This window comes from Carassius gibelio, chromosome A19 (genome assembly GCF_023724105.1).
Source record: "Carassius gibelio isolate Cgi1373 ecotype wild population from Czech Republic chromosome A19, carGib1.2-hapl.c, whole genome shotgun sequence".
Lineage (NCBI taxonomy): Eukaryota > Metazoa > Chordata > Actinopteri > Cypriniformes > Cyprinidae > Carassius > Carassius gibelio.
In genome coordinates, this window is record NC_068389.1 from 19,772,025 (window position 1) to 19,796,541 (window position 24,517).

General features: G+C 35.8%; 1 protein-coding gene across 2 annotated transcripts; it reads left to right on the forward strand.

Annotated features, from left to right (window-relative positions):
• The first annotated feature begins 625 nt into the window (after window positions 1–625).
• LOC127935840 (3-hydroxyisobutyrate dehydrogenase, mitochondrial) lies at window positions 626–24,136 on the forward strand. Of its 2 annotated transcripts, XM_052534029.1 has the most exons (9): window positions 626–754; window positions 1,487–1,647; window positions 1,773–1,882; window positions 6,568–6,689; window positions 16,699–16,832; window positions 18,011–18,087; window positions 22,101–22,257; window positions 22,348–22,531; window positions 23,993–24,136. In XM_052534029.1, the coding sequence occupies exons 1-8, from the start codon at window positions 685–687 to the stop codon at window positions 22,504–22,506; spliced, it is 990 nt and encodes a 329-aa protein (XP_052389989.1). In that variant the 5' UTR covers window positions 626–684; the 3' UTR covers window positions 22,507–22,531; window positions 23,993–24,136. The 2 variants fall into 2 exon arrangements, with proteins under 2 accessions (XP_052389989.1, XP_052389988.1); XM_052534028.1 differs by having other exon boundaries at window positions 22,348–24,136.
• The last annotated feature ends 381 nt before the right edge of the window (window positions 24,137–24,517 follow it).

Here is a 24,517-nt window from a genome sequence, read left to right on the forward strand (position 1 = left end):
TTTTCAGAGAATCGGTTCTCTCGAACAGGAACCGGTTCAAAAAAATACTAGTTTATAGAATATAATATGGTTGCTGTATGCAGATCTGATTGTTTAGGTAACGTTTGATCATTTATTATGTTAAGAGTGAAATTAGAATAGTTAAATTTTCTTAGCAAAGTATAATACATAATACATCTAGATCGGTATCAAATATGTATATAAAATTTACTTATGTCACTGATATCGGGGCCTTTTTAAAAATTATTTTACTTTCGTGATTACTGGATAAGGAATTTTAAATTCAACGCCGAATAAGTCCTATTTGTGCAACCAGTGTACTAGAAAGGGATATTTTATTCATTATTGTATTTTTTCAACGTTTGTTTTTGGAAGTATTCATGTAAGGTAGGTGTAATATAGTAAACGATAACGAAGGGATTTTCCACAAACTGTCACTCTCGGATTTGGACAACATGGTCATAAGTTCACGCAACGCCTACAACGTCTAGCCATTCTTTAATCTTTTAAGAAGTATCACCTTAATTCCATTCAAAGAAATCACAGCAGTAATTGCATGATATCTCACTGACGGTACGCAAATCCTTATCAGTGATTGGAGGAATGGTGCTGTCAATCATAGGACCCGCCCCCTGAGTTCCTGACTCGTACTGTATTGAGGCACCGAGGTCAAGAGAAATAAGCATGGCCGCTTTGTTCAGAGGGTGTCGAAATTTTTTAAAAAGAAACAATAAGCATGTGGAGCTCACTTTGGGTATGTTGTTTCCTTATTAATTATCCACTGACAGACCAAAGAGGTTAAAGCGCCGCTAATGTTATTGCCAAGAGCAGTTTGGAAATGTTGTTTTTGCTTTTTTTTTTTTTTTTTTTTGTCAGTCTGCAAAATATGTTAACACATTAAATATACTTGGACATATATGTCAAAGCATATGAACAGATATTGTGCACAATGAGCAAGTCGCTGTTTACTTTTTGAGGATCAGAAATGTAAGTTGTGCAATGCAGCTGGGGTTTAGGAGCTAACAGGTTTCACTGTAGTTCAAAGTTTTTTTTTTTTTTTAAATCGCAAACTTTAAGCTAAAAAAAAAAATGTGTTGTCAAATTAAAGACCTCAAGTAGTCGTTTTAGGCAAATAATGTTTATTGTGTGTACATCAGAGATTTCCTCTAAACATCTGGATGTGTATGGACATGAAAGTGTTTATGAAAAAAATTATATTGAGGGTTACAAAGTCTTGCAAAGACTTCTTAATAGTGTGCAGTGTGTTATTCCATGAATTTGATGTTAAACCAACATTGATTTTTACAGATTTGCACCTGAAAGCTCACATATTTCACTTCTCCCTTACATAATTACGGTTTTATAGACATGAAAGCCAAAAAAAAATTTGTACTGCCAGTTTTGTTGCACTCTCTGACTATAATAGCTTTCTGTTTCTATTTATTTTACTACAATTTTTTATTTCTTTCTGTGTGTGGTTTTTCAGTATCCTGCAGATCAATGGCTTCCAAGACCCCAGTGGGTTTTATTGGACTGGGTAACATGGGGACACCTATGGCTAGAAATTTACTGAAGCATGGATATCCTGTCATTGCTACAGATGTCTTCCCAGAGTCTTGCAAGGAGTTTCAGGACTCAGGAGCGCAGGTATTAAATATCTATTTCTCAAACAATGTGCTCAAAGCAAAATCAGTCACCTTCTTTCCTTTGTGTACACTTTACGGTTCTGTGTATGAGCCTGTGGAAATAATTGCCCTTGGTTGTCCTCCCAGATCCTGGATTGCCCTGCTGAAGTGGCTGATAAAGCTGACCGCATCATCACCATGCTACCGTCCAGCCCCAACGTCATTGAGGTTTACACAGGACCCAATGGCATACTTAAGTAAGTCTTTTTACTTTAAACTCTCAATGGTGTTTAATTCAATACTGACTGAATTTTAAAACATTGGAGAAACTGTTGTTCTACATTACCATGATTTGTTTAAATTGGATATATAAATCGGCGTAACGTTTGTCTAGATTATTTATAATGATTAAAAATAGTCCAAGATTAAAGAGTTTCCACTGACTGTATGATTAGTACAAGTCTAGGCTTAATCTAGTAATTCTTTTAAATCTACCTTAATTCTGGGACAGTCTGGTCTGTAGAACCCATGTGAAAGTTTTGGAGTAAGAGTTATGTAGGCTTTTTATGACTGATGCTGATACAGATATCTACAGCTGCTATATAATATATGCTGCAGTTCAAAAAGTTTGGGTCATTTTATTTATTTAATTTTTTTGATTGATTGATCATATACTTTTATTCAGCAATGACACATTGGTCAATTGGTCAAAAAGTGAGATTATTTTTCAAAGACTACAAAACATGTATGACATCTATTATTCTATAAAAATGTTAAGCAGTACTGTTTTCAATAGGGATAATAAGAAGAAATGGTTATTTAGCACCAATTCAGCATATTAAAATGATTTCTGAAGGATCATGTGACATTGAAGACTGGAAAATGCTGAGAATTCAGCTTTCCCAACACATGAATAAATTACATTTTAAGATAGTTAAAATAAAAAATTGTTTATTAAATTGATATAATATTTCACAATATTACTGTTTTTACGGTATTTCTGTAAATAAAATGGCAACTTGGTGATCATAAGTGGCTTCTTTCCAAAATTTAATTAAAAATGTAAATATTTACTCAATATATTTGTTTATTATATAATGACAAATCTATTGTTAATGTTAAAAAAAAAAGCTAACTGCCCACTCGGGCACAATTCCAGGCTGCAACACAAGTCAGATTGAGCAGAGGACTCGTCTGGTTCTTGTAGTCTTGGACCTGATGGCAGACAAGGTCTTCACAGGGGATCTGTTATGTGTGTTGTTTATATTATATTTATTACATATTATAATAAATATATTATATATTTAACTTATACCAGGTTAAAAATATGGGTCTTTAATCTACTTTTAAACTGATAGAGTGTGTCTTCCTCCTGAACAATGCTAGATAGATTGTTCCAGAGTTTGGGTGCTAAATAGGAAAAGGATCTTCTCCCTTCAGTTGATTTTGATGTTCTACACTGTATAAAAAATAAATAAAAAAAATCAGTTAAATTTACAGTAAAAAAAAACTGGCAGCTGTGGTTGCCACAGTATTACTGTAAAAAATATGGAAGAAACTTCTTATGGTTTTTAAATTTAAATGTAGTACATAAAACCAGTTTCATTAACTGATATAATAATATACCAACTAGGGCTGGACGATATGGCAAAATTTATATCACAATATATTTCAGTCGATATGATATATTTCCGATATCGATATGAACATTATTAAAAAAGCCTTGTAAAAACTGCCAAGAATGCCCACAATAGATGTCTGTGCATAAAAATTAATTTGCCAAGTCTATGACCATATAATATTTTAGAAAAAAACAGCACAAATAAGTTAATGTTCAGCATTTTGTATTTAGCCTTCATACAAACAATAAATGTGAAATCACTGTCAAATAATCATCTCAGTCTCACCTAATTAATATTAATATCTTTAACTTCAAACTATAGGCTAATATACACTATCAGTCAAAAGTTTTTGTACAGTATATTTTTAATGTTTTTTTTTTTTATTCTCTTCTGCTTACCAAGCATGTATTTATTTGATCCAAAATACAGCAAGAACAGTAACATTTGCTGCTCAAAAATAATTTGTTGAAATGTAGATTTTTTTTCAGGTTTCTTTGATGAATAGACAATTCAGAAGTACAGCATTTATCTGAAATAGGAATTGTAACATTATAAATGTCTTTATCGTCATTTTGATCAATAAAATTTTGAGCATCCTTGCTAAATAAAATATCTGTAATTTCTTTCCATAAAAAAAGAAAGAAATCATGCTGACTCAAAGCTTTTGAATGGAATAATTTATAATGTTACAAAAGCTTTTTTATTCCAGATAAATGCAAATCTTTGGATCTTTATATTAATCAAATAATCCTGAAAAAAAATGTACTCAACTCTTTTAAATATTGATAATCACCAAATCAGCATATTAGAATGATTTCTAGATCATGTGACACTGAAGACTGGAGTAATGATGCTGAAAATGCAGTTTTGATCTCAGGAATAAACTACATTTTAAAATAAAGCCATTATTTTAATTAGTAAAACTATTTCAAAATTAAACTGTTTTTGCTGTACTTTGGATCAAATAAATTAAAGGGACACTAAGTAGGAATTACTCCCAGCTAGTGGTGAAATTGTATTTTGCATTCAAACTAATTTTGCTCTCCAGCGCCTCGCTTTTTCAAATGCGCGTTGCATCTACGGTAGGCGATATGTACCAAAAAGCTTTGACGGGATGTCTTCTAATAGCACTTCGTCGAGTTTTCCTTCAGGTGAACAGGTGTGTTATTTCAAACAAACAGCAACATGACCATAAACAAACGAATGTTACAGTATGAATTACTGACTGTGGAAAACATGAAATATTGTAATTAGTAGTTATGTCTTCTTTATTCGTTATATTTTCTGAATAATGTGCATTGTTAGATATAAAAAAAATATTGTAATATTGTAACACTGACTTACCTGTCGAGAAGAAAACTGGCCACTTCAGCGTCTCTTTTGAAATCTTTATCCAGCATTAGCTCTTTCCACCTAGAAAAAGCTTCCCCGACATTAACTCTTGTTTTCTGTAATCTACGGTCACGTTTCCTTTAACGTTCTATTTTTGACTGTTTTGGTGACGATGTTTTCTTCTCCTGTGGCGCGGCATATGTATGGTCCATAATAAGAATGCAATCCAGACTTTTAAACTTGCCGGTGCAGTTTCAAGCGCCTCTCACTGCTCTGCACCTGCGTTTCTGGCTCTGACCGAAAACGCGTTGTGGAAACGCGTTGGCTTAGTACTTTTTGTCCCTCTCTGCTATTATAGTTTTGCAAGATGGCGGAACTACATGGAAGCCTCCGTCGACCTACCCGTCCCATGTATATAAAGATAATAAATTCTTCATTTACGAGGATTAGTTTAAACATTGGCATAGGTATTTGTACACCATTGAGGGCATATTTATGAATACAAATATTGATTTTAGATAATAAAATACCTAAAAAGTTACTTATTGTCCCTTTAAGGCTTGGTGAGCAGAAGAATTCTTAAAAAAGAAAAACATTATACAAAAAAAAAAAAAATCTTTCTGTCCAAAAACTTTTGACTGGTAGTGTAAGCTGATTATTTTTACTGGTTGAAACAACAGAAAACAAAAAAATAATGAAAAGTGCTCAGAGTTACTGCAGAAAAAGAAACCATATTACTGGAGACGGACTTGAATGCAAACTGATTGTCTGCCAGCAGGGGGTGCTATGAGAGCGGTAGAACCAGGGGGCAAGGAACTCGACCGGAAGTTGAAGTCGGGTGGGGGCTGCCATCTTTTAGCAGAACTTCACTTGCGTTAGCATTCCCATTGACTCCCATTCATTTTGGCGTCACTTTGACAGCGAATAACTTTACATCTGAGGCGTTTAAAGACTCCGTTTGTCCATTATTTATTTCTAAAGATACACGACAATGTATAAAGGGCTCCATTACCTTCTATGTTACATTATGGCCCCGTATAAACAGTTTTTGTAAAAAATAGGCTAACGATTGCGTCATAACCACTCGTCTATCTGTCGCATTACCGTACAGACAGGACGAGAAGCTTGCAGGCAATTAACTTAATATGGCGTACTGGCGTTACATTTTAAAATACTATACAAAATAATTAATCAGAATACTTACTTCTGGTAGTGCTGACAGGTTGCTGACGTCGTCAAGCTTCGTTTGAGTCTGCGCGTCAGAAACGGAAGTGCTAAAAAAAGCTAAAAATGGGCTTCACTTGTCTCAATTGAGTTCCAACGGGGTCGCTGTGTCCATTTCTTTTACTGTCTATGGGTAGAACTAGCGGTTTCTCCAGTAATGGCTGTAATCAAAGCAGCTTCGCTATTAAGAATGATTCTTAATCAGATAAAATCAAAATGCCATCGAAGTACTTTTGCTCCATGCGATATGAAATACCTCTAGTTTTGTTTTCTTCCAGCTGCTCTCCATTTTCTAGGCTGCTCTCTTTACACAGTGTTGGACTGTTTTTCTTAAGCTTCTTTACACCTAAAGGAGTAACAGTGTCTAAAGTGCTAGAAAAGAGAGAGTACTACCATATTTGTAACAAGAGGTTTGCAGCTTTAGCTGTATGGAGTATACATGAGACTAGATAATGATCTGAGATATCAATGTTCTGCTGCAGAATTTCAATGCCATTGACATCAATTCCATGGGATAGGATTTAATCTAAAGAATGACAATGAGTAGGTCCTGACATGTGTTGTCTAACCCCAGTAGAGTTTAGAATATCTATAAATGCTGATCCCAATGCATCCTTTTCATAATTTTTTAAAATTATCTTTAAGTAGTAATTATTAAACATGTAATATGTATCATTTGGATTTGACAACCGGTTAGGCTGATTAAAATATTTCTGGGCTTCTTGTTATGATGTTCTGTTCTGTGATTTTGCCCTTTTCTTAAGGAAGGTAAAAAAAGGCACCCTTCTGATTGACTCCAGCACCATCGACCCTGAAGTGTCCAAAGAGATGGCTGTTACTGCTGAGAAGTTGGGTGCAGTGTTCATGGATGCTCCGGTGTCAGGAGGTATGACCAACCTGAAAACAACCTCTTATTACCATTGACAATATATTCGCTCAGTTTAATTGACAATTCACATTGTTTACATTTCTTGTAAGTGCTCACTGTGGAGATTAGGGCTGCATGATAGTGCAATATTTTATTTTTCTGCGATATATATTGGGATATGAAATTTAATCAAAATTTTTCTTACAAACAAAAATGGGGTGAGCACACTTACGTTCTCGTTTTAAATGATTTAAACATCGACACCATTGTGTCAATTGATGAATATGCGCGAGGGAGAGAGCAAGACAGCGCTCGTGTTGTTTGAAGACGGTGAGCGTGCGGCCGGGGCTCGCTCACTCACTCTCTCTCTCTCTCTCTCTCTCGCTTTCTCTCTCTCTCTCTCTCTCTCTCTCTCTCTCTCTCTCTCTCTCTTTCTCTCGCTCTTTCTCTCACGCTCTCTCTCGCTCTCATTGTAATGTTTTCTGAAACGTGGTCAGTAGGGGAAGTACTTTGCCAAATTGGAGAAAATGAAATGTTGGTTTTAAATGTGTAGAAATAGAAATGTGATTTATGCCATGGAATTTTTTGTAAGAAAATTGTATTGAGGTAAAAGGACAAATAGTCTAATAAAGATTTTGTTAAGCCTCTCTCTCTCTCTGTCTCTCTCTCTCTCTCTGCCCTGTTAAACTGACAGGACTTAAAAACACATGCAGATGATAAACTTTCACTCTATGATGGTTAAGATGTGCAATTAATCCACGGATCACATTCGTCAAGGGCCGGGGAGCACCTGGCCCATACAGTTAATGAATAACGGATCAACTACGACAGCCTACATCAGACATCCTGCGATGTGACTATGGTGAATCCGTACATCGCAATATCGATGCTTAAAGGACACATCGTGCAGCCCTAGTGGAGATGCAATTACATTGTTAAGTGTTGTTTAATGATAGAACTGTGTTCTCACTAAGGCTTTTATTGAGTTCTTGACGTGTCTCAGTCACCTTTTTTATTATTTTATCATTTTAATTTCCTGTACCCATAGATGCTTGTTCCTATGGCTGATGCTCTGTTACAGATAAGTTATATATTGCAACACAAACTCAGGAAGTTTTAATTTTGTATTTTCTTTCATTTTTTTTTTTTTAAAGTTATCATTTATAAGGCAATTATAGTCCCTTTTAATGCACATTAATGATTTTTTTTTTACCTTGGTGTCAGTGTAGCAGAATATTTCTTTCTGTAGAGTTAACTGAGACAAAGAAACCTACAATTTTCCAGAAACACAAACACGCTCCCGTTATATTATGCAGATTCTCTGGGAAGGCTCTGTGACAGGGCCTTTAATGGCCTGAGCCGTTATGGAGGACAGCGCTGTCAGTAGCTTTCACTTTGATGGAGCTTTGTTGGCTTTCCCAGTGCCAGGGCCTTTCATGTAGATAAAAGGCCATAAAGAGCTGAGAAACTGTCCTGGACAAGCACATTTTTAAGATGCACAAGTTGTGTGAGTAGGGAAACTCCTCAGGCATTAAAGTTTTGTTGGATGTATGTTTACCGATTGGCGTCTGTAGTGCAGACAAGATTTTAAAGAGCCTGTGTGTGGAATAAGCTATAAAAAAGTGAATGGGTGTATGTGCTTAAGCCTTTGGACTAGATTGAGATTTAACCCTTCCTTAACATCTTAGCGGTGGTGATTTACCATTTTCGTCAGATTATATCCTTCTTTCCTTTTGAACAGAAGCCAAATTTATGACTTGGAGACTTGTAAAAAAAACTTATATTTTTGTGCCCAAAAACGTAGTGCAAACGATTAAAGAAATAATTCATCCAAAAAGAATAAAATATATTTTTATTGTCATTATTCAGTCAGACAAACTCTGAACCCTCATATGATTTATTTAATCATCTGTCCAGTCTTTTCAATATAATGAAAGCAAATTGGGACTAAAAAGCTCAAAGGTGACAAAAATAAGTGCACTATATTCCAAGAGCTTGGAAGCCATAAAATAGCTTTTTGCAGAGAAATGGCCAAAATTTAAGTCATTTAATAATTTTGTATCTTTTTTTTATTGCCTGCTTATTGTAATTGCATAGACAAACCCAATCACTACATTAAGATTTCTCTTTTTATTTTCCACAGAAATATATACAAATGAAAACACATTACATTTTGGGGTGAACTATCGCTTTAAAACTTTTTAATTATTATTACTGTTGTTGTTGTATTTACTTTAAAAAAAAAAAAATTATCTGTCCCTCCTAGGCCTATTCATTTGGCAAAAAAATCCAAAGTCAGTTATATTATACACCACATAAAGTAATATCATTTCAAAAATACAACACTAAAATAGAACGAAGCACTCAAGATTCCCTGAATCCAAGCGTTGTACACATAAACAATAGATTATGACCTGAACATTAAGATAAGATTTATATTTATCATTAGTGCGGGGCAAGAGATAATTTCTCATAGCCCAAATAATCAGCCTCCAAATGTTTATCAGGTCTGTGGGGAGCATTTATCAGACCATATTACAAAACACAGCAGCACTGTTACTTAAATAAGCAGAGTGCCCAGAAGGTGGCACTCCAGCCATCATGACGCCTTTGTGTCTGTTCCCAGTGATCTCCCATCTCCTAGCCTCTCATGTAAAGTCTCTTTTGTGGAAATGAAAATTTGCATGTGTGTGTGAATGAGATCATGTTGTATTTTTTAATGCTGATTTTCTTTTGATATAATTTTATACTCTTGGTTTTATGTTCCTCTCTCTGTGCGTCACTAAGGTTTGGCACATCAGACTGTGTTTCTCAAATAATACAGTCGTAAAATGACAAACAAACTCTCGGCCTCTCTCTCTTTTTCGTTCTTTTTGTCTTTTTTGCATAGATTTGTAATAAACTCAAAGGCACAAACCTCACTGTCTGCTGTTGCAGAGTTGGACCCACAACAAACCCGGCTAACGTCACATGCTCTGAAACGTGGGGTGTGTGGCCATTGCTGCATCTAACAAGTGCTTGGCTAGTTAACAGTAATTACTCACATTCCTCGGTTTTCGCTGAGATTGCGGCCACACTGTCGCTGACTCTCACTATGAAGCTCACGGTGGGAAAACTTCGGCTTTCTGTGCAAGAGAGCGTTTGTCACAGTTTTGTGTGTGGTGGGACTGGGTTAAGTCTGGTTTTGTTTGTGTTTTGGTGCATTGCTCTCACGGAGTCTTAACCTCAAGTCAGTGCGGTATTTACTAAAGTACGTAACTCGTAATGTATATTTATTTTAACGTGGTCACTTGCCATATTTGCGTTTTACATTTAATCTCCCCTTTGTTTTCCTTGACCTAATTTTAGGCCTCTTCTGAATGTGTGAAATGATCTTCTTTTCTTCTCTCTTCTCATTTATTATCACTGATCTAACAGCCTGCATGCATGAGCCGTCTCGATGGAACCGCTTTCACCCTGCCTTCACCCATCAGGCCCATAAGTAGATCAGTGCTAATAAAGGAGAAAATGACAATCTCAGGCTTTCAGATGGTCCTTTCAAAATGCATTAGAAGTTCAAAGTGACGTGTTAATGTCAAGTCCCTCACATGACCAAACAGACTTGAAAAATAATATTTAGATTGCATTATTAAATGAGTGCTTTAGTCAGACCTGTTTTGACTTTTAAATGTTAATCAATTTTCATAGCTATGTTGTCTCATGCCTAAAAGTTTGTTGTAATATACTGAAAATGTAATGCATATTAATTTTCCAAATTATTACTGTGGCATATATAATAATGAAAAGGGCTGTAATTTTTTTATCTTTATTTTACTTTTAATAACAAAAACATTTATAACAATGGACAAAATGTTCAGAAATGAGTTGCCAATAATTCATAAACTGATTTATATAATATGTGTAATAAAATCAGTGTCTGTGTGATTTCTACATGTATTATTTCATATGATTATTATTTTATATTTATTATTTTTGCATTATATATATGGAACATTTGAATATTTAAAATATTATTATTATTATTATTATTATTATTATTATTATCGTTGTTGTTTTTATAGGGTCTTCCAAAATTTATTTGAAGAGGTCAGATGTAAAAGCCTGAAAAATTGCCATCTGTAATGTTCTTTTAAAATTAGCTGCTTTTTTTTTCTCAGGCTCTTATGTGTAGGTTCAGTATTTTACTTTAATTGCAATAAATAGTTCTTTTCATTGCCTTTAAAGTGAAATGACTTAATAAATTTTTCTATAATTAATTACCAAAACATTTTAAACTAATTATTTAGGGGGTGGAGGGGTCTGTGCTTAAATAAATAAATATATATATTTATTATTATTATTATTATTTCAAATGTGTTTATAATGGAATGGATTTTCCAACCATATATAGGTGTATTATGTGTGTTTCAGCATAAATGGCATGCCGTCCCCTATATCATTTTTATGTAAAAAAAAAAATAATAATAATAATAATGTGTGTGAATCTGAGTTTTCATGTTTCATAGCTACAGTGTTAATTAAGTCTGTTACGTTGTTACCTGATAGCATTAACATTACTCACTCAAAACTGTAGGATAACTTGATGGGACAACAGATGCCCCTTAACAATAGAAAATGTGGACTTTAGATTGACCAGAAACAAGATTACTCATGGAGAGGTGGATCCCCAGATATGTCCTAATGTAGATCAGCTTTCCCCGTGCTGTTTTTGGACGCTGTGAGCATGCTCATTAATATCTCTGCCCTCTGTCGGCCGGAGCAGGAGGGGGAGGAAGAGACTGCCTGATAGATAGGTGAGTGACAGAGGAATTAGCATAACAAGATACTCGCTGGGAAGGCCAGGGACTGTGAGACGTGTGTGAAGGGGGTGGATGGTGTCTGTCCTGGACTCCAGATGGAAACAGACCCATAGCAGCTGTCTAACCAGGACTTTTATAGCAGTGTGTGTGCGTGTGGTTTTATAATGTTGAGTCTGAACAGGAAAGAATTATCAGATATTATGATAGAAAGCAATTTTAAGACTTTAAATTAAAGTTTTAAGACCTGATTTTTTTAATGTCTGCACAGTGTGATGTGTATATGATTGCTGCACTAAGAAGTGAATGAAAAGCTGTCCATCATTTTCCGATGTCATCTGGTATGCACATGTGCCCCCTGTCGAGGAACTGTCATTCAAACCCCCCTCTCCCACTTTAAACAATCACTGTGGGTCACAAAAGTGTGTGTGTAAATGTGTACCAATCATCCACAAGATAAGTGTTGTTAAGCAGCTTTTAAGTCCTCAATTATGGAAAATTTGGAAATGCTGATGATGGTGCTATTCGATGAACATGTGAGCATGTGTGAAGGGCCGCTAATCAGCATCCTTAGGAGCCGATGTATGATGGCTCTTGGCCTGGGAGATCATTGATTCCAGATCATTCTTCACTTGTTGTCCACACTCCGAGGGACCATGCGGTTGTGTGGCGAGGAGGAGGGTGACGATGGCGGTGATTAAAGTCCTGCTTCACATGAATGATGAAGATAATTTGTGCAAGACTCTCTTGTGAACGTGTGAAGGCAGGCACGTTTCGTCTATATGGCCAGCTTGGGCAGAGCCCCACCAGAATATTCATAGCCAACATAAACCTCTATATAAACTGAAACAATAATAAGTTGTAAATGTGTTCAGCATTCTGCAACAAATATTTTTTCAGATTTAAGTCGTAAAGTAAGCAGTATATAGTAAAATCCCGTGCATGGCTTTAGCAGGCATGTATACATGATACTAAGCGGGGCAGACGGTGTCTAAGCCCTCCCGAGCTCAACAGCGCCCCACAATTGTGCGATGTAAATCTGTGGTGAAAACGGGAACTGCAGCGCGTTCTAAGGCAGTAACTAGTTGGCATATCTTTTTTTTTATACTTTGAGTAGTGGATCAAATTAACAAAGTATAAATCCTTTACTTTAAAATGCTCTGTTGAATAGCCTTTATATGGTTATATTGTGTTTGTTTTATTATTATTCTGAGAATAGACATACAATCGTCTTTCCTCACACGAATTGCTTCACAACTTTCTAAATAAACATTTGGAGGTGATAAATGCTATATTAAGGCAATTATAATACAGCATTTTATGCTGTTCTCCGAGCTTGTCAATCATTAGCACGCCACCCACAGGATAACCCAAGGACATCTCTGCCAAAATTTTGTCCGCATATGTCCGCAGAGATTAGAATATAAAGTTTACAATTTTATTTTCATATATTAGTGCTATGATCCAGAATCTGCCCCATCTGAGAATCTGCAGATCTGCAATCTGCAGAATCTTGCATTTGTTTGTGTGTGGTGGCTCATAAACTCTTTTGCCTCGGTGAACCTGTCAGTATGCCACATTAGGACTGCAGGCGTAGAAATGATTGATCTGTGTGAATTTCTCATGTGTGTATGTCTTTATATATGTAAAAAGAAGTGTATTAAGTTTTCTTGGTGTTTTCATTTGTCTGAGAAAGTATCTCCTTTTGGTTGTAATTATAGGTTTAGCCACATGAAGCTAGTAAATATGTTTGTTCCAGTCACACTAGTATGAACTTTCCCACTGCATCAAAAACCAAAAAAAGTTTCTTAAAGGCATAGTTCACCCAAAAGAGAAATCTTTGCCATCATTTACTCACTCATAGCATGTATGACTTTCTTTCTTCTGTGAAACACCATAGTGTCAGTAGGGCTGTATTGAAACAAAACTGAAAATGCGATTATGGCTTAGTGAGATTATCAAATTGCAAAGTCACTTAAGACGTGCATTAAGCACGCGATTGCGCCGATAATCTTCCCAAACTTGTAATCAGAGTCACTGTCTGTGTCTCAACAAAACAGAAGATTTATGGCCTCTCTGCAGTTTAAATGCAATACTCATATTTAAAGTCATAAATATTATTATTATTGTAATTTTAAAGTTGTATTCTAAAATAAATTATTCATTACAATAAATATTACATATATTTTATTACAATATTACATATTTCTTATTTTGTTTTATATTATTTGGTAGTAGTAATAAGGATAGTAATTATTTTTTTATTTATAGTCTTATTGACTTATTGACCTTTTTTTAAATCACAATCCTAAAAAACTTCATATGTGTTCATGTTAGTTTTTTGTTCGTTTGCTTGATCTATACAGTGTTGTTGTTTTGGACCCCGTTGACTTTCATTACATAACAACATCTTCAGAATATCTTCTTTTGTGTTCCACAGAAGAAAGTAAGTTATATTGTTTTGCAACAACATGAGGGCAGGTCAATTATGACAGAATTGTTATTTTTTTTATAGGTGATTTCTGTAGATGTTCAGTACAGCATGAGAAAAACTAAACTGGCTCATCAAGTTTAAGGAGTTTAGGTGGCATGAGTTCTGTATGCATTTACTGGCCTGATTATCCAATATGGACAAATTTAGCTTTGATCGTAAACTAAATGAATCATTGACATCCTCTGATTTTATCGAGGTTTACCTAATGTTTTTACAGCAGTGTTTCTGGTATTGGAAACACCATAAGAACGGTTCCTAGAATGCCCTCTCGAGATCTCTTTAATGTCCTGCCAGCACAGGCGTTTAGAGAGACAGTCGCTTTCGAATCCCTATTGTATGTTTGTGATCAATGCTGGTCTTTTTACAGTCAAAAAGAAAGTTATTGATCAGCTCAGGAGGCTAGCTGATAGATTGCAAAAAGGACAAGTGTGTTTGTGTATGCGTCTGGGAGGGCTGAAAAAAGAACTGATTTCGTCATTTAGAGTCTTTATTACTGTCAGCAGTTCTAGAGGTTCAAGAGGTTCGCATGGGGTTTTTATTTACACACAATAAAGGCTCTGCGATCTACACGCTCGATGAGGTGGTTTAAGCTCCACCGTCTCGCTTTGCCTGAGAAAATGTTCTCATATCCACAAATGTAGTTTAATGTAACTTTGCCACTAATTAAACATTTTGGTGTTGTAAAAAGCGCTTAAAGCATTAACTGTTGTTTTTTTTTTACTGTTTAAAGTGCTGGAAAGAGAGTTTGTGGTACCTGACACCAAAAATAACTGCGTACGTCTCCGTCAGAGCTCACGTCCATGTGGGTTTCTTCATAAGCCTATATATTTACTGTCTTTCAATCTAATGTAGAGTTGATTTTTGTACTTGTTTGTTGAGCAGTTTCGCTTACCTGATTTGGGTTTTTAGCTACTAAGAAGAGCTACTCAGGTCATCTTAACACCTTTGACCTTTTTTAAATGCATTTTACAGATCTTTCACCAAAAAAAAAATATATATATAGATTTCATTAGATTAGATTAGGCCTATATGATAAGTCTTGGATTTCAGTTTATTTTGCCATAATGACCAGCTTTTCTGTGTGTTATTAAATAACTGAATAAATACACAAATTCATCAATGATAGATGTCAGTTGACTTGAATTACTTTATTACAAGTCTTAATAGAAAACTAACATTACCTTAGGCAAATACATAGTTTTAATTACATAGTCCATAGGACATTAAACAAAGATTTGACCGTAGAATGCTGCAGTTGACCAATTAGATTCAAGTATTTAAATGAGCCACATTATTACGTTCGTCCTTTGGTATGATCTTGTATTTTTCTTTTTAGGCCACTGTCTGCATTTTCATATTGCTCTAGCATTACTTTTAGCATTGTAAATATGCTAATGGGATGTCTTCATTAAATGTAATAAAGCAGTTGAATCTAAAAAAGCGTGCACATTTTGAAAGTAAAACTGCATACTAATGCTTGTTTACAGAAAAACAAAACAAGCACACATGCATTTATTCTTCAAGATGCTATGTAGAGTAAGGGAAATGACAGACACTCGGAGCTAATGAGAGAATTATTGATGACTGATAAGTACGGCTAAAATCAATAAGGGGAAGTCTCTCTTTTTTCTTTCTCTCTCTCACTCTCTTTACCTCTGTTTCACGCGATCTATCTTGCATCAGCTCTTTTCTCTTGGTCTTTAATAATTAACTTCAGCATTATTAGCTTCTCAGTATAAACAGCTTATTCATTAGTGTTGACATGCACACAAACAGATCACTCACCTCAAAGCACTGCATGCTTTTTTTCTCATGTCATATTGTATCTATTGTGTGATATACATTGGATTTGTGTGTTATGTGGATATTAGGGATTTCAGTGCAGCAGATGTAGTTTTTTTTTTTTTTTATCTGGCCAATTTTATTGCTTTAATTGCATTCTAATCGGGCAAATCCCCGGACACACATATCTATGTCAGCAGTGTTGAAAGCACCCCTCCCATGTAGAACATGGCACGCTTTAACGTGATTGGCCACGCTTGGTCCTTTTAAGGCGTGGCGCTTAATTGAACATGATAAAGTGTAAAGTTAATTACCCCATAGAGCTGTCACTCATACCCCAGGGGGCGTGTTCACTTAGGGGGAGGAGTGTCGCTTCAGGCACAGCTGTCGTACGCAAGTGTATGTGTTTGTGGGGAGGGGGACAATAGGTCCTTGTCCTCAGAGAGTTGTGAAGGATGATTTGGACAATCGGCTTTTAAAGGCAGACACTCAAATGTTGTCCCGCTGGTGCCAGACAGCTTATTAATACCCTCCTCTGCCCTAAAACGCACACACACACACACACACACACACACACATACACTGTTGACTAAATCCTGACCTGTTTATGTTAAATTAGAAGGTTACATTTAGTCATTTATAATGCTTCTCAGCTGTACAATAACTGTAGAAAGAAAATGGTGATCGCATGATAAAAATATCTTTGGATCTTTGAACATGTAGTAAGACATTAATGATGTTGTTGTTTTGTTTTTTACCATGTTGATGTGCCATAACTAAAATGAAGTAAGTTTATTTTAGTTTAGTTTAGTACTTTGACATAACCGTCTCTTGAGGCCATCATTATAATGGTACCACCACAGCACTTACAGATATACACACTGAAAACTGACAATTTAGTGATTCTGTGCACATGTTACTATGATTTCTCAAAGCGTGACTGTGTTTTGTCCAGGTGTTGGTGCAGCCAGTCTGGCTAAACTCACCTTCATGGTGGGCGGAGTTGAGGAGGAATTTAATGCTGCCCAGGAGCTGCTCACGTGTATGGGAGCAAATGTAGTGTACTGCGGCCAAGTTGGGAGTGGACAGGTAAATACACACAAACATGAATATCCTTTAGCCTATAATCATTTATACATTCTAGAGATGGTGACATCAGTGGAACTTCATAGAAAACCATGGTATGACCACCACGACATTTTTGAGAATCATATCATGTTCTGAAATGGCCAAGTTTTTTTTTTTTTTTTTTTTTTTTCAGCATGCTCTGTTTAAACCGAGCGGCAACCTCCCGCTCTCTCTCGTGAGGCCAATAAGGAAGTGACTAAAACTGCAATTCATCGATTGGCCGCTTGAGGCTGGCTGCAGAAGAGAGTCAGTCCCATAGACTCCCCATGTTAAAATGCACAACTTTACAGCAGAAAAAAACATGTTTACAGCCTGGTTCAAAAAATGATTTTGGTCTATATTGCTAATTTTGCCCTTCATGACAACTGTGAGGGGGGTGATTTTTTTTATAACTCATCCGTTTAGATTATATTAAGCCTTAAAGTTCTGCATAATTAAGGGTGTGGCCACTTGAGTGACAGGTGGATTGCCGCTGCTGACAATGCCGTCGTGCTAGGTGGGCGTGGCTTCAGCAATCAGCTCCCGCCTTTTTGCCCATTTTCGATTATCTGGGAGAGTCGCGCGGTGACGCGCTGCCAAGATGGCGACGGCACGCTCTGCACACTTTAGGCTTCAAAACCGCTATTGAGAAGTCTATGGGTGACATCACGGACACTACGTCCATATTTTTTTTACAGTCTATGGTTTAAACACATTCATTCAAGATCAGTCTAAATGAGAGCTTTTTAAAAAGTAAACTTTCAGCTCATTTAAAATGCTTGCAAACTTAATTTCCCTCATTTTGCTTTTCTATTGTTATATTATCATCTATCCTGTGTCAAGTTTCTGAAGTGTCTTTGACACTGGTAGTTGACAGCAAATGTGTTTGACGTGTACATCTGTGTTATGTCCAAGTTGCTGTAGCTTGGTTACCATATTATGATCATTTTAACCCACTTAATTTCTTAAAATTACAGAATGTATTTATAGTATCCTAAAAAGATTTGATTATTCATGATATGACCCATTTAAAGGAACACTCTAAGGACTATGTGGTGCTTAACAAATTCCTTATGTACTCGAATTAAAAGGTTACTACAAAACCTTTAAATTAAATTACTTCTGTGGCTGAACTGATGTTTTGCACTTTTCTTTTTCAGGCAGCGAAAATCTGCAACAACATGCTGTTAGCAATTGGCATGATTGGTACAGCAGAGACCATGAACCTCGGAATCAGGTGAAGTGTGTGTGTGTGTGTATGTGTGTGTGTATGAGGATGAGGGTGCTCTCTAGCTCAAAGAATTTGAAAAAAGTAGTCCATATGTCTCCTGCTCTAGTTCCAACCTGCCACACAATTGCTTTGTATAAGAAGCAGACTGAAATGTTCTTATTTCATTATCTTTTATTTATTTCAAAACATCCTGTGAAAAGTGTAGAGAGTATCCTGTCTTTTTATCATTACTGATGAATGTAGTAAATGTTTTTATATAATATGTTATAGTGAGAACTGAGAAGAATGGGAAATTATATCAGAGTATATTGCTTGTCAGTGTTGCTTGCATATAGCTACAGCTTAATATGTTGGAGTCAACACATCAAGGTATTCCTTATACATTTGAAATATGTATTCATATTCACTTGAATGCAGTCTCTGAATCTAGTGTGCATGAAGCAGTGTCATCCCTCTTCTCAGGGATATAAGGATCTCATATGCACTTATACAGACTCATTTAGATGCCTTGGGTTCCTGGCTGTCATAAATCTCCCATGCTGCACTGCAGCCTGTCCTCTCTTGCAGCACACTGCACATAGAGAATGTCAAGAGGATGTTTGTTTGAAAATATTGTAATTTTCTCTTTTTCATCAGAATGCAAACGGGTGCTCAGGAGTAATAATTAGTCGATCACTACAGGGAATTATCAGTAGGTTTTCCCACCTTTCTTATAGTATCTTTCGTTCTTTCTGTTCCTAACTGTATTTTTAGGACTTTCTATGAATAGGGTCCAAAATTGAGCCTATATATATTTAGGACCAATTTGTATTATATTGCCCTGTTTCCAAAATGGAGAACATCCACATTAAAAAAAAAAAAATCAGTATCATCTATTTTTCAATAACTATGACAACAATATTGCCATTAATATTATTAAAATAATCTAATTCCATTTCTTATTTCTTCCCTGGTTGATACAATTAGTTAATAATGTAATAATGTCAACTGCAGTAAAATCAATATTTAATTCAGATTCTCAACATTTTGACATTTTATATGGTTTTATTTTGTTTTAATTGTTACATTTGAGAAATGGTAGAGAAATTGTCCATGAATAAGGTACAAAATTGGGTTTACATAGAGAGTGAGACACACACACACACACACACACACACACACACACACATATATATATATATATATATATATATATATATATATATAAATAATAGTTATATATTTGGAGTATAATAGTTATATATATATATATAAAACACAGGATTTGTGATCTCTAATGTTTTAAAAGAGTAATGAGGCACCATATTGTACACTCTTTGTAGAAAAAGGCCCTTTCCTTAATTTTCTTCCCAACGAGTGCTGAGTATCTCAGGTCATATGTGATGTTCGGCTTGGAAAAGAAGTGTCCCCAAATGACGGTTATCTCCCCTTTCATTTTCTCTCTCCATCTATCTTCACTTATGCATGCATATGCTGCTGTCTACACTTTAAGAGCAGTAGCTACAGCCGAGAATGAGCCCGATGTTTTTAATGATGCCACATACACACAACTGAGAGGCTTTGAAAGTTCATTCACCACACAAGCACCCTCACACACACACACACAGCCTGTGTACAGATGTTTAAAAAGATAATTGACATTTAGTAATAAACTCGTTTGTTGCCTCTTAAAGACATTAATAAAATTGTGGCCTGTGTGTGTTTGCTTATAAGCCTGTGTGTTTATAATCCTGAGTGCACCAGGGCTTGATGAAGAAATGAGAACAAGAAGCATAAGTGTGTAAACATAAGTATTTAACAAAACGGGCCCCCCTTCTAATGCAGTGATCAAACATCAAACGCCTCTAGTTTATTTCCTCCCTTCCTTTTTCTTTAACTGTAATTTACTCATCCTGTTTAACTAGACTCTCACATCTGTTTTCCTTTCTCTCGCTGCCATGGTATTAACCTGCACACACTTCACACTTGATTTCATCCGCCAAATTTTAACAAGTATCCTTTGAAACTGTCTCTTTCATGTAAATATGATGTGTAAATGGTTTGGATAATATCCATAGGAGCAAAAAAAATGCTATACAAAATGAAGTTTAGCATGTTAACAGTTACACACACACACTAATTTCTTGTGCTGAGAGAGTGATTTGTGCTATAGCAGAGAAGCCAGGTTGCAGTTGAGGTGCTAACCTTTTCAGTCACTGACCCAGAACGTGTGTGTGTGTGTGAGAGAGAGAGAGAGAGAGAGAGAGAGAGCTGGGGGAAGGAGGGGACAATGTTGAACATATGTCATCGTTTGTTCCCAAGAGACCAAGAGACACAGACATAAAGGGGGAAAGTGAGAGAGAACGGGAGATTGATACGGGGTCAGTCAGTGGGCTGTTTATAGACATTAAACTTCCCTAACACAACTGTTAAATGACAGCGTTGCTCACAAACACACACACTATTGAAATTAAATTTTCCAAAACAGCCTGTAAAAACCGACAGTGTGGGACGGACGGATGGAATAATAGAAAGGGGAAAGAAATTGACATTTTATGCACAGCTGTGTGTCCTTGTTTCTTAATTGTTGCATAGACTTCTAAAAGTCTTGGTGTGAGTGAATGTGTACGTGAAGGCACGGCCCCTGAATGAGAGACAGGTGGAGTTACTGTATAACTGCACTTAAACACTCATCATAATTTAATAAACCTAAGAGAGCTAAAAAGCACACTTTACTGTCTCACCACCACTGCTGCTCCGGCTTGAGTCCACACGCACACGCGTGTGTGTCGAGGAGCTCTTGATGTGGTCATATTTATGTTCTTGTTAAAGCAAGAAACAGCAGTTCTTTGCCCAGTTACACATCATCCTCAGATTTCTCTCTTTTTTTCCTTTTGTTTCATACTTTTTATCAACTGCCAATTTTTTTTGTTAGTCAAAGCAAATAGTATGCTATTTGACAGGGTTTATTTATTTATTAGTAGTTTCTGGATCAGTAATGTGCAAAAATATTTTGTTTTTGTTATTCATTTATTCTAATATACAGAAAAAATGCAATTCATACATAAAAAAATGCTATTTAAACATTTTTCTACTTTAAGCATCGGTTTAGTTTAGTGTTTGGAGTTAAAATCTATTTTGATAGTTTTGGGGGGGCATAAAGTAAAAAAATGTCAAGGTTGAGACAATCATCCTGATATCATCATGAACAAATATGCATAAAAATGCCTCATTAAAAGAACAAAATCCTTAACTGTTCTCTTGAGAAAGTAGTTACGCACAATTATGGATTATTTAGTAGAAAAATTGTCATCAGATAATAGATAATAAGATAATAAATAGATAAGTTTAGTTCAGACTAAAATTCATAAATATTTGTAATATTCATTTACATTTTTAGTGTTATTACATCAAAACTTTTCTTGAAAAAAAAAATACAAAAATAAAAACGGTATAAGAAAAAACATTATGAAAGCAACGTGAATATGAAGTGTATGTTTCTACTTGGCACAAGTATTTTTCTTACATCATATAGTAGAGATTTGACTGTGAGCTCTTTTGACTAAATAAGTAAACAGACACCTAACTACAACCTAACAACCACATAGATAAGGCCTAGCAACCACTCACTTGGCAGCAGCTTTCTTCAGAAAATCTTTGTGTTGTGTTTGCGGTCTTGTCAGTTTTGGTCTTTATTATACAATGTTATTTGGGTGCACAGTCATTTGTAAAGCAGCAAGGCCCATTTCACTCAGATCTACTTTAAATGCAAGACTGAAGTCACCCTGTTTTCTGCTATGGGGGACAGACTGGTGGGGCGAATTAATAAGACAGCTGCTTGTGTCAGAGTTTTATTACCCCTGCATTTGTGTGGGGGACAACAAGCGTGAGAGTGGAAAATGATGAACTACAGCTCCTGTTAAATATCAATACTGTATTATCCAGGCCCGTTTTCCACTTAGGGATGATCTGGTCCTAAGCTTAAAGGTCAGTGGTGTTTCTGACCTCTGTCCATTGACCTATCTCTCTCTTTTGATCAGACTGGGTTTGGATCCAAAGCTGCTGGCAAAGATTCTGAACATGAGCTCAGGACGATGTTGGTCTAGTGACAAGTATAACCCTGTCCCAGGTGTCATGGAAGGAGTGCCCTCCGCAAACAACTACCAGGGAGGCTTTGGCACAAAGCTAATGGCTAAAGTATGTGGTTTCTTTTGATCATATGTATTAATTTACGCCAAGTCTAAACAACTTTAAGGCGAAGGAGAATAAAACATGTTGTGTTCACAGGATCTTGGTTTTGCTCAGAACACTGCGTCCAGTACACGGACCCCAATTCCTCTTGGTTCTTTGGCACACCAGATCTACCGCACAATGTGTGCTCACGGCTACTCAAACAAAGACTTTTCCTCCATCTTCCAGTTTTTACGAGAGGAGGGGGTACAGTAGGTCAAGTGGAACTGGCCCATAATCTGTGTGAGAAACAGACATTATGATTGGCTGGTTTAGTATTGATATGCATATGTGTCTAATTTGAAAGGGATGTTACAGGTATGTTGAAGCTAATGAGTGTAGCATTAAGAGACTGATACTTCTGTTAGGTTGTAGCCTGATGCTGACATTCAAAACTTCGCAGAGCCATTTTTAAGTGTTTTTAGTTTTGTACGACCGGTTCAAACTGTTACTCAAGCTTGCTTACATCACACATTTACTGCAATTGTTTACAGTCATTAGATTCCATTTGATTCTACTTCGAGCAGGTTCTGAACCAGAATTGATTTTAGGTCGTGATCAGACACTGTTAGAATGCAGTGATGCATAAACATACCTCATCTGTTTCAGTTTTCCCTAAACTGAATCGAAACTGTGAAAAATTTTACAAAGTAGTGGGTCCCCCATTTTTTCTTGAAAAGTTACATTAAAGGAATAAGTGCCCCAAAAATTAAAAATGTTGAAAATGTAGTCTTCCTCAGGCCATCCAAGAAGTAGATGAGTTTGTTTATTCATTGGAACAGATTTTGAGTAATTTAGCATTACATCACTTGTTCACCAATGGATCATCTGCAGTAAATGGGTGCAATTAGAATGAGAGTCCTAACAGCTGATAAAAACATCACAATAATCCACATATAATCCAGTCCATCAATTAATATCTTGTGAAGTGAGAAGCTGTGTGGTTGTGAGAAACAGTACCATCATTAAGAGGTTTTAACTTCAAACCACTGCTCCTGGCTAAAATGCATGTCCTCCAAACATTATTTTGCTTTCTCCAGTAAAAAGGACATTTAATCCGAATCGAGAGAAATATGCACAGATCAAAAGAGTTCTAAACCAATATGTCAGTGGATTTTGACGTGAGACAGGTGATGGACTTTTTCACTGGAGGAAGCGTTTTTATTGATTATGAACTTTTAAAGTTTTAAACTCTTTAAAGTTAAAATGCCTTAATAATGGATTCCTTTATTTAAACAATGAACACACAGCTTTTCGCATCACAATAATTGGACAGCCAATAATTGATGGACTGGAGTCATGTGGATCATTTGTGTGATGTTTTTATCAGCTGTTTGGACTCTCACTTTGACGGCACCCATTCGCTGCAGAGAATCCATTGGTGAACAAGTGATGTAATGCTTAATTTCTCCAAATCTGTTCCAATTAAAAATAAACCCATGTACATCTTGGATAGCCTGAGGGAAAACTTTCAGCAAATTTCCATTATTGGTGAACTATTCCATTAAAACGTACCTCTGTTTTACACTAGATAGATTATACACTTGCGTATCTGTCTTTATTCTGACCACAATTTTTCTTGTTTTTCATTTCTTATCCACAAAACAAAGGGTTTAAAGTCGCCCTGTAGTGTATGTACATATGTATATTTGTAATGGTGCTGTATTGAGAATGAGCAGTGTTAATGGTCTCTATTTTACAGAGGACCTGTTGACCCTCACTAAGAAGAGACCGATGCCATCTGTGTGCTAGGCACATACACACGCACAAGGCTCAAGAATCATGGTGTGTCCTCTATACAAAATGTTCTTGTTCATATTATGTCCTCAATAAAGAAGTTAAGTGAGCTAATTACATATTATCTGCATCACCAAACAGATTTTCAAATATAAAACTTTTTAAATGTCTTCTGCCACTATTCTGAAATAGATAGTCCTGCACCAAATGCAAACCATTTGTTTTACTAATGTGGTTGTGTAGGGCTGGTCGGGATACTTAAACAAAAAGAACAAAGTTTTGATAGCATTGCAGTGTTTATTTATTTATTTTTCAGAGAAATCGTCCTACAAGTGGCTTATTTATATTTGTCTCCGCAAATTAATCTTAAACTATTTTAACATTTCAAACATTACCTTCATGCAGTCTCTCTGATGTAGTGCCATATATAGCTTTCTCCAATCCATATGAATGTTTAATAAGGCTGCGTTTTATCTATTTAACTGAAGGG

What these genes read in the sequence shown, in the direction of transcription:
- LOC127935840 (XM_052534028.1), top strand. Translation starts at nt 685, where the DNA reads ATGGCCGCTTTGTTCAGAGGGTGTCGAAATTTTTTAAAAAGAAACAAT. An exon ending in GCCAAGTTGGGAGTGGACAG is followed by an intron (nt 16,833 to 18,010) that starts GTAAATACACAC and finishes TTTCTTTTTCAG; the next exon opens with GCAGCGAAAATCTGCAACAA. An exon ending in GCACAAAGCTAATGGCTAAA is followed by an intron (nt 22,258 to 22,347) that starts GTATGTGGTTTC and finishes TTGTGTTCACAG; the next exon opens with GATCTTGGTTTTGCTCAGAA.